This window comes from Oryza sativa, chromosome 2, assembly GCF_034140825.1.
Source record: "Oryza sativa Japonica Group chromosome 2, ASM3414082v1".
NCBI classification, from domain to species: domain Eukaryota; kingdom Viridiplantae; phylum Streptophyta; class Magnoliopsida; order Poales; family Poaceae; genus Oryza; species Oryza sativa.
This window is the reverse complement of record NC_089036.1, coordinates 32,692,077-32,704,517: the sequence shown is the minus strand read 5'-3', so window position 1 is coordinate 32,704,517 and position 12,441 is coordinate 32,692,077. Positions and strand designations below refer to the sequence as shown.

At 45.2% G+C, this 12,441-nt stretch overlaps 3 protein-coding genes across 3 annotated transcripts; 2 read left to right on the top strand and 1 right to left on the bottom strand.

Moving 5' to 3' along the window:
- Positions 1 to 3,848: 3,848 nt before the first annotated feature.
- On the top strand, positions 3,849 to 4,907 carry LOC4330829 (ethylene-responsive transcription factor ERF109). The gene has a single exon (XM_015768788.3). The coding sequence runs from the start codon at positions 3,937 to 3,939 to the stop codon at positions 4,663 to 4,665; it is 729 nt and encodes a 242-aa protein (XP_015624274.1). The 5' UTR covers positions 3,849 to 3,936; the 3' UTR covers positions 4,666 to 4,907.
- Positions 4,908 to 7,331: 2,424 nt separating this feature from the next.
- Positions 7,332 to 9,644, top strand: LOC4330828 (photosystem I chlorophyll a/b-binding protein 5, chloroplastic). Its single transcript, XM_015767819.2, has 6 exons — positions 7,332 to 7,828; positions 7,929 to 8,061; positions 8,666 to 8,778; positions 8,920 to 9,024; positions 9,132 to 9,220; positions 9,311 to 9,644. Exons 1-6 carry the CDS (start codon positions 7,620 to 7,622, stop codon positions 9,445 to 9,447), a joined length of 786 nt encoding a protein of 261 aa, XP_015623305.1. The 5' UTR covers positions 7,332 to 7,619; the 3' UTR covers positions 9,448 to 9,644.
- A 48-nt stretch (positions 9,645 to 9,692) lies between these two features.
- LOC4330827 (galactoside 2-alpha-L-fucosyltransferase) lies at positions 9,693 to 12,280 on the bottom strand. Its single transcript, XM_015767818.3, has 2 exons — positions 11,874 to 12,280; positions 9,693 to 11,306 (listed from the first exon to the last, which is right to left on the bottom strand). Exons 1-2 carry the CDS (start codon positions 12,154 to 12,156, stop codon positions 9,871 to 9,873), a joined length of 1,719 nt encoding a protein of 572 aa, XP_015623304.1. The 5' UTR covers positions 12,157 to 12,280; the 3' UTR covers positions 9,693 to 9,870.
- Positions 12,281 to 12,441: the final 161 nt, after the last annotated feature.

The following is a 12,441-nucleotide window of genomic DNA, read 5'->3' as shown; positions in this document are numbered from 1 at the left end:
TCCGCTCGGCTATCTACTCCGCTAGGTCTATACCCATATGAGAAGTGCGGTTGTACGAGGGTCGTTTCATGCTTAACTTCATGGCTCGGTCCTTAATTGACCGGGGACGGTACTAGCCTTTTCCAGATACCACCCAAATCCTCCGTCCGCCCCAGTCGAAAACAGTTATTTAGTTTATTTCTCCTTTCACAAATCATGTCCTCAATATCATGGCAATGTGGCGCTCATGTCTCCACATGCCGCATCTCAATTACCTTCCCAAAGATAATTGCCCAAGCATATAGCATTTGACAAATATGAGTATGCATGATTCTAGAATAGCATTTCTAAGCATTTGTCATAGTTGACTAGGGACTCATACGTAAACATGGTTACAAAGATTTAAGGGTAAACAATAACCAAGGCATGGCATAATCACAAGTAGGATGTTCATCATTGCATGCAACTTTATTTGTAAACAAAACAATTTCGCAATTAGGATCAACATGTTCAAGGAATAGTGATGACTTGCCTTGCTCAAAGTCTTGCGGGTCTTGGCCTTCGCTTGGATCCGCAACTCCCTCGGGCTCTATAGTTACGTGCAAGAATTGATTTGAATTCGGTTAGAATTCAAATAAAAATCCAAATGAATCCAAATGAAAGTCGAATGCGAAAGTCGATTCCTTTTTATTAACTTTACTATCTGCGAACTACGGCAAACCCAATTTCGATTTAAACTATTTTGCGGGTATAATTATTTCGTTGTCATAAGTTTTTAATTTACTCTCCCCGAGCATTATATCCATATAATAGGTTAGAAATTTCTATTACGAGCTAAATATCGGACGAAATCCTAGAAATATTATACAATTTAATTTAGTCTATGACTAAATGATTAAATATAATACACGGATAAGATTCCTAGTAATTAAATCCGAATTTCTACCGTGAACCGATGACTTATAGAGATTACCAAAAATAATCTATAATAATCTATAAGAATTCATCTAATTGTTTAGCTACTAATTATATCTAAATTACTACCAATTTTAATCTAATCTGTTCAATAAACATATTTTTATAATTAACTCGGAATTTCGACCGAAATACTATTACGCTCGAGGAATTTCCAAAAATAATCTATGATTAACCCCGACCATTTTTTTATTTCCTAAATCCTCTTAATTTCTCCCCCGATTCCCCTTCTATTTTCTCCTTTTCTTCTTTTCTATTTTCCCTCTTTTTCTCTCCTCTTTTTCTTTTTCTCTCTTTTCTCTCCCTCTCTTTCTTTTTCTCTCCTTTTTCTCTTATCTGCCGGCCTCTCTTTTCTTTTTTTTTCTTTTTTTTTCCTTCTCTCTCTCCCTCCCGGTTTCTCTCCTCCTTCCTTATCCTTTCCCTCCCTCGGTTTCCCTCTCTCTCTCTCGGCTCTTTGCTTCCCCGGGTGGCGACGGCGGTGGGCGCGAGGTGAAGGAGGGGAGATGGCTCACCGGCGGCGGCGGTGGCGGCGACGACGGTGACGGCGGCGCAAGGCGCAGCGGCTCCGGGGCGACGGCGCGGCGGCACGACAGCGGCGGCGCGGCGGCGCGACGACGGCAGCGCGTGGAGAAGGGGAAGAGGGAGAAGAGGAGGAAATGGAGTGGGGTGGAGAAGGGGGATTAGGCCGGGGTCTTTATAGGGGAGAGGGGAAGAAATAAGGGAAAGAGGGGAGAGGGGAGACGCGACGGCGGCGCGGGGCGCGAGGTGGGGGCGCGCGAAGCGAGGCGACGCGACGGCTGCGTGGCGCGAGCGACGGCGATGGCGATGCGACGCGATGGCGACGGCGCGCGGCACAGCAGGCGGCAGCGGCGCAGCGCGGGGCGCAAGGCGCGGGCTCGCGGCGCGAGGCGACGAGACGGCGCGCGGCGCGGCAGCGGCGATGGGACGCGCGCGGCGGCGGGACGTCGATGGCGACGGCGACAGCGGTGGCGCGCGGCTCGGGGCGGGATGCGATGGGCGGCGACACGACGGCACGGCGTGACCGCAACGATGGGACGGCGCGGCGCGGGCTCGCGGCGTGGCAGCGGCAGCGGCACGGCTCGAGGCGACGATGGAACGCGCACGCGGCGACGGGATGGCGACGGTGGCAAGCGATGAGGGCGACGGCGCGTGGCGGCTGGCGACGAGAGAGAGGGGGAAAGAGGAGGAGCTGGGTTAGGGGAACGCGTCGAACACCTTAGGTGCAATGAATAGTGCCGATTTCTAATTAACCCGATTTTAGTGTAATTTCCGTATAAATTTGATTCCACAATTCTTAATTTTGCATATATGCATTTTACTCAATATTTGTGTTATCTTAACTAATGAATTCACCCTAGATTAATATTACTCATATTTTATTTTTATGTAATTTATTTGAGTTTTAATTAGGGTTAATTCTTATTCCATCGTATTTAAATTTAATTGATCCAAATATGGTCGCGATAATATTTTATTTATTTCTATCCACCTAATCTTTATTTTGTATTTATTTTACCAATTTGTTTTTAAGGTTTATTCCTAATTAACTATTCTTTACTCACGATTAATAATCTTCGAGATCAAATCCAGATAAAATAGACGAATAAGATCGGCATGATGTAATTAGTTTAAAAAGTTTTTGAAAATCCGTATTTTTAGAGTTTTGATTTTGTCGGTCGAATTTTCAGGGTGTTACATGACAGCACTTTGTTTGTCAGGCAAAAGTTTTTCTTTGAGAAAATAAACACTTTTTTTTAATTTTCTTATAGAAGGCATAGAAAAAATATGAACAGCTGCCAGATTGATTTTTTTTTCGAGGACAACTGGCAGATTGATTAATTATTAGTACTGCATGATTTATTTTTGTGAGGATGGTGAGAAATGTCTAGGAGTCTTCCAGCTAACTCCACAGGATGATGGGCTAGATGATCTGGGTTCAAAGCCTTACCTCTTTTAATTATTTGATATTAGTTCCTTTTCTAATATTCGAGTCTTTTTATTTTTGCCAGGATGGCACGGCACGTTTTGTGATCAAACTACCTCCTTTTGGAGGATTTCAAGAATTAGCAAGAATTAAGCAAGAATTAGCACATGCAAAATCTACAAGCTTAGGGCCCCTTTGATTTGTAGGAAAAATATAGGAATTTTGGAGGATTTCAATCCTATGGAAAAAAAATCCTATGAAGGCCTTTGAGACAAAGGATTGAATCCTATCCAATCCTTTAAAATTCCTATGGAATGGGTAATCCTATGCACATTTTGGAGGAAAGTTAGCAAGAGGTCTAACCTCTTGGAACATTTCCTCTGAGTCTATCTCTCTCATCTGATTCCTGCGTTTTTCCTGTGGTCCAATCAAACAGCCATTCCTGTGTTTTTCCTGTGTTTTGCACTCCTCTGTTTTACAATTGTATTCCTGTCAGAATCCTGTGTTTTTCCTATTCCTATGTTTTTTCATTCCTACGATTCAAAGGGGCCCTTATGTTCTACTCCTCCAAAACAAAACCCAAGACCAACATCACGAAATAAACGTGTTAAGCTTCTGAATCGATCTTACTTAATCACACAAAAATATGCTACTACTGCAAGCTTAGAGCAAGTGATCCTCTTCCTCATAAAAAATTAGAGCAAATTAAAGCACTCTTCCAACTTGGCAATACAATATAGTGGTATATGAACAGACAAAGAACCCAATCGACATAGTCATAATTAAAATCCAGCCGTCCTAGCCCGTCTCTCCCTTGTGCCGCACCAGTTCCCACCCCACGATGAGAACGTGCCCCGCGAGCCCAGCAGCCGTCGTCTCCGTGTGCGTCTCGCTGGAGATGCACCGTTTCGCACCAGTATATAAACCGACCCAGAGACCAAACCCCATCAGCCATCAGCAGCAGCGCCCGGATCACGATAGCGCGCCAACTTTTGCGTGACACCGACCGAACTCGCCGAGGTTTGTTTGGTTCAGCCATGGTGCCGAGGGTGGAGCGCGGCGGCGGCGGGTTCCATCTCCCCAACAGCGAGCGGGAGGACTCGCTGTTCATCCGCGCGCTCATCTCCGTCGTGTCCGGTGACACCACGGTGCCGACGCTGCTGCCGGAGCCGACGATGGCGACCGTGGTTGCCGGTGCGGCTACGTGCGCCAGGTGCGGGGTGGACGGGTGCATCGGCGTGGACTGCGAGGTGGTGGTGTTGGCGGCGGCGGCTGGCTCGAGCTGCAGCGACGAGGAGGATGAGGGGGAGTGCACCACGGGCGCGGTGGCCAGCGGCGGCGTGACGGGCGGCGTGGGCAAGAGGAGGCCGCGGAGGCGGAGCGGCGGCGAGGGGAGCAGGTACAGGGGCGTGCGGCGTCGGCCGTGGGGGAAGTGGGCGGCGGAGATCCGCGACCCGCGCCGCGCCGTCTGCAAGTGGCTCGGCACGTTCGACACCGCCGAGGACGCCGCGCGCGCCTACGACGTCGCCGCGCTCGAGTTCCGCGGCCAGCGCGCCAAGCTCAACTTCCCGGCGTCCACGGCCGCGCAGCAGCCACGTCCACTCCTCCATCACAACCTCCGTGAGAACTGCGGCTCGAACGCGTCGTCGCCGGTGCACGCGCCAGAGCACGCGAGGACGGCGGCGGCGGCGAAGGACCAGGAGATCTGGGACGGCCTACGGGAGATCATGATGCTCGACGACGGCAGCTTCTGGTCCATGCCATGATCGATGATCTGTCACCCATTTCATTGCTCGATCGTTGCTTCATTTCTTGTTCCATTCTTAATAGGATTCTTAAACCTTTACTACTGTTCCCCGCAAAAAAAAAAAAAAAAAAAAAAAAAAAAAAAAAAAAAACCCTTTACTACTGTTTCCTTGGAGTGATGTAACAGTAACAGTGAGATATTTCTCACTGAATTTTCAAACATTAGACAAATAATACTGCAACACGTCGTGCTAAGCTTTTCTGTGGCCTGGAACTCTGGGAGTGATCGCGAGTCACTTTCTCGCACCGTTTTGACCACCGGATTTGGATTTGCATCGTGTCTTGTCAATCTTAAGAAAAAGAAAAGAAGACAACGTAAACCATCTGAAATCCTGCATGAACCTGGTCCGATGCAAAGAATTGCTTCAGATCGGTAGCAGATGGTGCCGACCTGTCACGCTTCCATGTTCCAACGCGCAGTCACCGACCGTCCAAATTGAAGCCTGTAGCAAACCACCACGTATCGTACGTACGTAAAGCTTGCTGGCTTCTTGCTGGTACAGACTCAATTAGGGACTGGAAACTGATGGTCTTGTCTGATTTTAATACACGTATTTACAGATGTACGTACTGAACGTACACGTACATCTGGTCTGGTACGCGGAAACCCCCTCTCGCGATTTAAATATGGAGTAGAGGGCAAAATCAATAGTATTATAGGTGGATCAGCAACAACCAGGAGATTCTTCTTGGAGAATTATTAGAGTTTTGATTTTAAAATGAATGGAACGTTTGTAGCGCCCTTTTTAAAAGAACAGTATATTCTGCTGACACGTTGTTGTTTACTCGTTTGTGAACAAATCAATGGTTTTTGGTCGGTGCATTAAATTATCATGTCAAAATTTGTCAATGGCTGAAGAGAGGAGCCATTCACCAATTTTATTAGCTTAATTTTGACAAAATACATCAATGACGTCAATCGGCACATTTTCTGCTAGATCTAGTATGCAGCGTCCAGGTAATTCCAACGTCCTGAAGCAAACCGGCCGCGCACACTGCGGCCCATCACCAGCAAACAGAACAGAGCTTTCTCCAGAATTCCATATACTACTATTATTTTACCTAAACAAAAGTTTCGTCGGCTGTCATATAACTGTGCAAAACAATTCCAGGTTAATCGTTTTGTATATAGCTGATAAACCATAAGCTTATTAGTTTAAAAAATAATTTGTGATTTTTTTTATATCCATGTCATTTCAACGATGAAAGTAAACTACGATGAAAAAGATATGAGGAAATTCGATTGATAGCCCAGCTATTCACCCAGTACCAGAAAATAGCACAAAAAATTTATGCCTCCGTTTGAAAGCACAGCTCCGTCAATTTTTCTCGATTTTACAGCACTTCCGTCAGTTTAGCCATTAGTCAAAGCAATCGGAATGCAGAAAGACTAAAAGGACCTCTGTTTCACCATCTTCCTTCTGCTGCCTTGTTCGTTTCTCTCCAAGCGCGACGGCATGGCGGCGAGCCTGTACGCCACGGCATCGTCTATCCCGTGCGGCCACGTTGCCGTGGCCGCCGTCTAGCCCGCTCAACCATGTCTCCACGGCCGCGAGCTCGTTCGACCGCGCCGCTATCGTCGGAGCCCGTTCGCCATTCTTTTGGATCCGGACCTCCTCACTGCCTTCTGCAGTGCTAGCTGTTGACACCTACGCCTGGGTGCTCGAGGAGGCCAAGCACCACGACGATGACGACTTTGTTGTTGGATGGGGACTGCGCGGCTTGGCTGGCTGCTACTGCTGTTGCTCGCTCAAAGCCAACCAACGATACTGTTGTTTTCGCATTTCTTTTGTTCTTGCTATTTTGGGCGTCACAGCGACATCGGCGTCAGCGAGGACTCCGTGGGAGACAGTGCCCACCGGGACAAGCTCCGCGCTGTTGGGCCTGGACGCCGCACCCGTGCCGCCGCAATTATTCGTGGATGGCCAATATTCGGGTAGCCGACGAAGTGGTCATGCGGCATGAGTAGGCGCCACCGCTGCCGTAGAGAGGGAACGAGGGAAAGGAAATCGGTGTATTCTGGTGTGGGACAGTGAGGGCAATTTCATCCCTAGTTACACCATTATATCTAAAGGAGACGGGAGTGCTATAAACTAGAAGATTTTAACGGAGCTGTGCTTTCAAATGGAAGCATAAATTTTCTGTGTTATTTTTTAGTACTAGGACAATATCTGTGCCACCAATCGAATTTACTCAAAAGATATCCCAGATCAATTCTAAATTTAAATTTTGGTTCCAGTTGATCTATACTCATTTTAAAAAAGAGCAACTACTCCATGTATAGTATTTTTTTTATTTACCAACTATTCCATCATGTTTTTTATCAATTACTCCATGTATTTTAATGTCATAAAATAATCTCTCTACATATACTATTCTATCTTATTTCATTTGGGACGAAATTGTCCCAAAAACCTTAATTTGTTTTAATCCCTAGCAAAACACCGGTATTTAATATACTCTTTTTAAAAAGGGCAATGTGATGAAAGTGAATTTGCCACCACATCACCAATTTTTTTTTTATTTACCAACTACTTCATCATGTTTTCTATCAACTACTCTATATATTTTAATGTTATAAAATAATCTTTCTACATATATGATTCTATCTTATTTCATTTGGGAAAACCTTAATTTATTTTCATCCTTAGCAAAGCACGGATATTTAAGTAAGCTGAAATGAAAACATAGAAATGTTCATCAGCTCCAGGCCTCTCCAGCTTGGTCCAGAAAAGCAAGCAGGGACAAGGACAGGCAACAAACTCGTAGCCACTGAAATTTGTGAACGCCCTCTGATTCGATATCCACACCTTCTATCCACCATCCACCCACGCCCCCAAGAAACAACAGCCAAGAAGGCCCCTTGCAGCGGCGGCAACACTGAAGCAACCAAAATCTTACAGCGGCGGCAGCCATGGCGTCGTTAGGAGCTAACAGCCATGGCCGAGTCCTGCACACCTGCACACTCTCCCCAAAGCCGGTTACAGCTTTGAGCAGAAGCATGGCGGCCATTCCTGGACACCATGTTTTTCAGTCTCCACGAGCTCGGATTGCAGTGCGAGCTAGCACCGAGCGTGCGACCTGGCTGCCTGGGCTCGATCCACCTCCTCACCTCGACGGCACGTCAGTTACCTGAAAATCTGTAATAGTGTTTTTCTGTTCTGTGTCTGATGATGGCAGTAGGCTGATCAGTAAGTCGGCATTTCTGTAATTTTGGTTGTAGATTACCTGGCGATTTCGGATTTGATCCCCTGGGTCTCGGGGAGGAACCGGCAAACTTGAAATGGTATGTTCAAGCCGAACTTGTGCACTGCCGGTTTGCGATGGCAGGGGTTGCTGGCATCCTTGCGACTGATGTAAGTTTCTTACATCTTCTGTCCATTCCTCGTCCAATGTAATCTCTTTGCAGTTATTAGCCCTGAGAAATCATAACACTGGAAGTTTGGTTTCACAGATATGGATAGAGAATTTTCTGAATTTTCACAGTTGTGCAAATAAATCCGAGAAAAAAAGAATGATACGGGGGATTATCTAATCAGGTTGAAATAGATATTCAGTGGAAATTAAATCAAACCCAATATACCAACATTGTAACACAAGAATTTAATATTATTATTTTTAAGGGAAATAATTTAATATTAAACATCTGAATATATCGGAACCCAATTTTTTTAGTGCGCTAAAAGCTAAAATATATATCAACGAGCCAAAATAAAAGGGATGGATATAGATTGATAGCATTCAAACAGAGCCTGCCCAATTACAAAATCCAAACAAGAACATGATTTGCTTCTTCTTCTTTTCTTTTTTTGAGGTAGCTTCATGGTATGTTATGCTTTCTTATGGCGCATGGTCTAAATTGGCTGTGTGCCCTATGGAAGAGGTCAGGCATGTAAAACATTTTCATTATCTTTAAAAAAAGTGGCGCATGGTCTAAATAATTGTCACTGTTCTCTGCAGTTGATACGTGTATCAGGAATCAACAACCTGCCAGTGTGGTTTGAAGCAGGTGCAACAAAATTCGACTTCGCTAACACCACGGCACTCTTCTTTGTCCAGCTTCTCTTGATGGGGTAATTCAGCATCCAACTGAAACATTTTGTCAGTGGTAAAAGAAAAGCTTCAATAACTCATAACTCAAATTGTATGATGAATTGATGACTTTACACATCATAAGACTGACATGTTCCCATGATAACTCCAATTCCCAACAGATTTGCTGAAACCAAGAGGTACATGGACTTTATCAATCCAGGATCACAAGCAGAGGAAGGAACATTCCTTGGTATCGAGGCTGCACTTGCAGGTTCACAGCCAGGGTAAGTACAAGAATTTTGCTCCGAAATGAAGCATCCAAACAATTTACCTGAGCAAGTCCATGGTTGTCTGCTTTAACTACAACTACTGACATTCTGAATCTTGGCAGCTACCCTGGGGGTCCACTGTTTAATCCACTAGGACTGGCCAAGGATATAGAGAATGCAGATGAAGCGAAACTGAAAGAAATCAAGAATGGTAGCTCCACTTTCTCTAAGTACAGTTTGCTTGCAACATAAATCCATAGTAATAGTCATAGTTTGCTAACATGATCTACGACTGTCACAGGGAGGTTGGCTATGGTTGCTATGCTTGGGTTTATTGTGCAAGCATCTGTGACTCATGTTGGACCAATCGACAATCTTTTGACACATCTTTCAGACCCGTTCAACAAAAATATCATCCACACCCTCTCCTCTTCTTGAAAATATCCTGGACCGTCAAACTTTTTGTTCCTTTCTTCATCTTAATTAATCTATCAATCAACACATTCACAATGTTCGTGGACAACATAAGTAACTCACTACGCAATTGCCAAGTCCATGTGTTATGAAAATGGAGATTCACCGGATGCATAACTACATTAATTGTTTATGGAAAAGGAAATTTCCTTCCCTAGCAATTGATCCTAGGCTGCTGCATATTTGTGTGATTTGTTATGATACTGAAATTTCTCACAAGAACATCACTGGGATTATGTATACAAATGCAGTGGTTCAAACCACTGCATTTGTGTTAACCATGTCAAAAATGGCTTTCCTATAACTTAGATACAAGGTAACCTATATCATAAAAAAAATGGCACATACTGTACATATATGAACTGAACAAAATAAAGGACACTACATCTACCACTCACTCTGATCGACTAGCTTAAGCCCCCAGCTCATATCTTCGCAATGACTTACATATGGGACAAACTTTCCAGTATCAGCTCCCCTCTTTGCTTTGCAATCATAGAAAGGTGGAGCATGAAAGCAAGGTTCCATGGACAAAACTTGACGGCAAGGTGGATCAGGTGCGATGCGGTTTTCGGGCTTGAATAATAGCCATGGCCTCAAACCACTGAGACCCTGAGCAACATACCCAAAGGTTGACCAAGCACTGGTGACCATAACATCAGATAAGCTTAACAGATAAATCTCAGCCCATGCTTTCATGTTATGCATTTTCTTGTCTGAGTTCTGATGTTCCTCATGGCTTGGCTGGTGGAAGCTGATCATCTCACCGTTCGTGGTTGGATGTTCCCAGTACATGCTTCTGATCTTCTCATAGTATCCTGAATTCAGAGAAGTGATTAGGACAGATTTTAATCTAGAATGCCTTGTTGAGACAATTGGCTGTTTACTGTTGATTGCTGGCAATAGGTTTTCCTTTAGCGTGCATGCAAGAACCTGATCCAAGACGTGCTGAAATGGTCCTGGTTCAGGATCAAAGACTCTGATCTGGATACCCAGCCTTTCATCAGCTCTGGCTAGATAAGAATCATAATACCTTGTGACCATGCCCCACACAACATTGCTAGGGTGAAACAAGTAACGTCCCAAGTGATGGAAAACGGAATCTCTCTGAGGGAAAAGCCTTGTGAGTTCCTCTTGATATGCTGGAATCAGGAAAAGTGATGGTACAAAGTAATTATCTGATTTTAGGATCAGCCATGGGATATTTCGAAGATATTGCTGATTATCTTCACAGAAAAATAGCTTATCATAGTCACTGTAATCATGAGCCATATGAAGATAAAGAAAAGCAGGGTTAGAACGAATAGCTTTGTTTTTCAGCATGTTTCCATAACTCTCAGGAGAACCATTACTGAAATTCTTGAACTGCTTAATAGGGAATTTTGGCGGTAGTAACCATGATGTTTCAGGGAATGGTTCACAGAAAAGATCTGCAGTGCCTTTATCACTGTCGACAAGTAAAACTCTTCTAGTGAGGATAGCATACAGGAATGCTGAAGCCATTGTCAAGATCCTGTTCCCCAGACCACTGTAAGCTACCCATACCAAATAGTTGCACTCCATAACCTTAGCCCCCTGTCCAGCCTTTAGCTGCTCAATAGCTTTCTTGTATGATTCAGTATGTGGACCACACTTCTTTTGAAGTGCCTCATGTTCCCTTAGTCTCTCCAGAAGATATGCAGATGGAAAATGGGATGATGCTTTACGGTATAGTACAGATTGATATCTGCTTAGACATGATTGTTCATCAAATCCAGTAGTTAACAAACCACCCAGTAGTTTGTCGTTGACAACTTCCGAAGATGCTATAGTGACATTTTCTCCTAACAAAAAGACAAAAATTTATATCAGAATCAGTACAACATGTTATAACTGTACTTTTAGTTTGTAGATAAAGGGGGGGAAACCCGTTCACTATCGTATTAAAGTTAACCTGGCGAAGTATAGAGCTGATGAAGGGATCAATTATCCAAGCATGAATATTTTTCAGACCAATGAAACATATACATATGTATAGGATAAAAGAAGATAATAAACTGCTCTCACATTACAAATTTTCAGTAAACATTATAAGTCATAGATAATCTAACAACTTGTAACATTGCAAAGTCCAAAAGGTTAAAACAGTACGCAAAATTCTTTACTACTACTAGCTCGGTAAGTTTTTCAGAACTTGCGCTACTACTACGACAGAAAGAAGGGACATGCAAGACAAGCATTTAGTTCACGCCTGATGGACACCCAGATGCTACGTCGCGATCCACACTTCACCACACGCAACCCTCGAAATTGTCATTCAATTAACCGATGGTCCTAGAGCGGCGTGATGCTGTGAACTCCAACAGAAAAAAAAATGGAAACTGTCAAACACACCATTTTCATTTTCTTACCATCGTTCGATTTCGACTGGGACAGGTGCAAGTCGCCAACGCCACCGCCCCGTGATGGGAGGACGGTAGGATCAGCGCCGACGAACTGTCCCCTCCGCGCCGCGGAGCCCCCGGCGAGCAGGAGCAGGACGACCGCGCACGCCACGAGCGCCGCGGCTGACAGCGGCAGCACCACCGCCCGTCCCTTCCTCCCGCCGCGCGGCCCGGCCGGCGACGCCGCCAGTAGCTCCTCCCCCTGCGTCGGAGGCGTCGGCGAGCGGCGGATCCGCTCCTTGAGGTCCATGCGGATTGTGGAAAGCCCGCGCGAGCCCCTCGGGTTCGCGGTGGAAAAGCGCGAGGTCAAAAAAGCTTCGCGTGGCGTTACGCCGTGGCACGACGAAAGGCGCAACGCAATCAGAGGCCAAGGCAACGAGGAAAGCCACTTCTTCGGCTCAAATAGAAACGGGGCGGATTCATGCGACGAGGTGGGACCCACCCACCCGCACACAGGGGGCTTTGAATTTTTGCTGGGTTTTCGGGGCGAAAAAACTCAAAAAAAAAGTTGGGGTTTGGATCGGAGGAGAGGAGA

What these genes read in the sequence shown, in the direction of transcription:
- LOC4330829 (XM_015768788.3), top strand. Translation starts at nt 3,937, where the DNA reads ATGGTGCCGAGGGTGGAGCGCGGCGGCGGCGGGTTCCATCTCCCCAAC.
- LOC4330828 (XM_015767819.2), top strand. Translation starts at nt 7,620, where the DNA reads ATGGCGTCGTTAGGAGCTAACAGCCATGGCCGAGTCCTGCACACCTGC. An exon ending in CTGGCATCCTTGCGACTGAT is followed by an intron (nt 8,062 to 8,665) that starts GTAAGTTTCTTA and finishes TGTTCTCTGCAG; the next exon opens with TTGATACGTGTATCAGGAAT. An exon ending in CTTGCAGGTTCACAGCCAGG is followed by an intron (nt 9,025 to 9,131) that starts GTAAGTACAAGA and finishes GAATCTTGGCAG; the next exon opens with CTACCCTGGGGGTCCACTGT.
- LOC4330827 (XM_015767818.3), bottom strand. Translation starts at nt 12,156, where the DNA reads ATGGACCTCAAGGAGCGGATCCGCCGCTCGCCGACGCCTCCGACGCAG. An exon ending in CCAGTCGAAATCGAACGATG is followed by an intron (nt 11,307 to 11,873) that starts GTAAGAAAATGA and finishes TCTTTTTGTTAG; the next exon opens with GAGAAAATGTCACTATAGCA.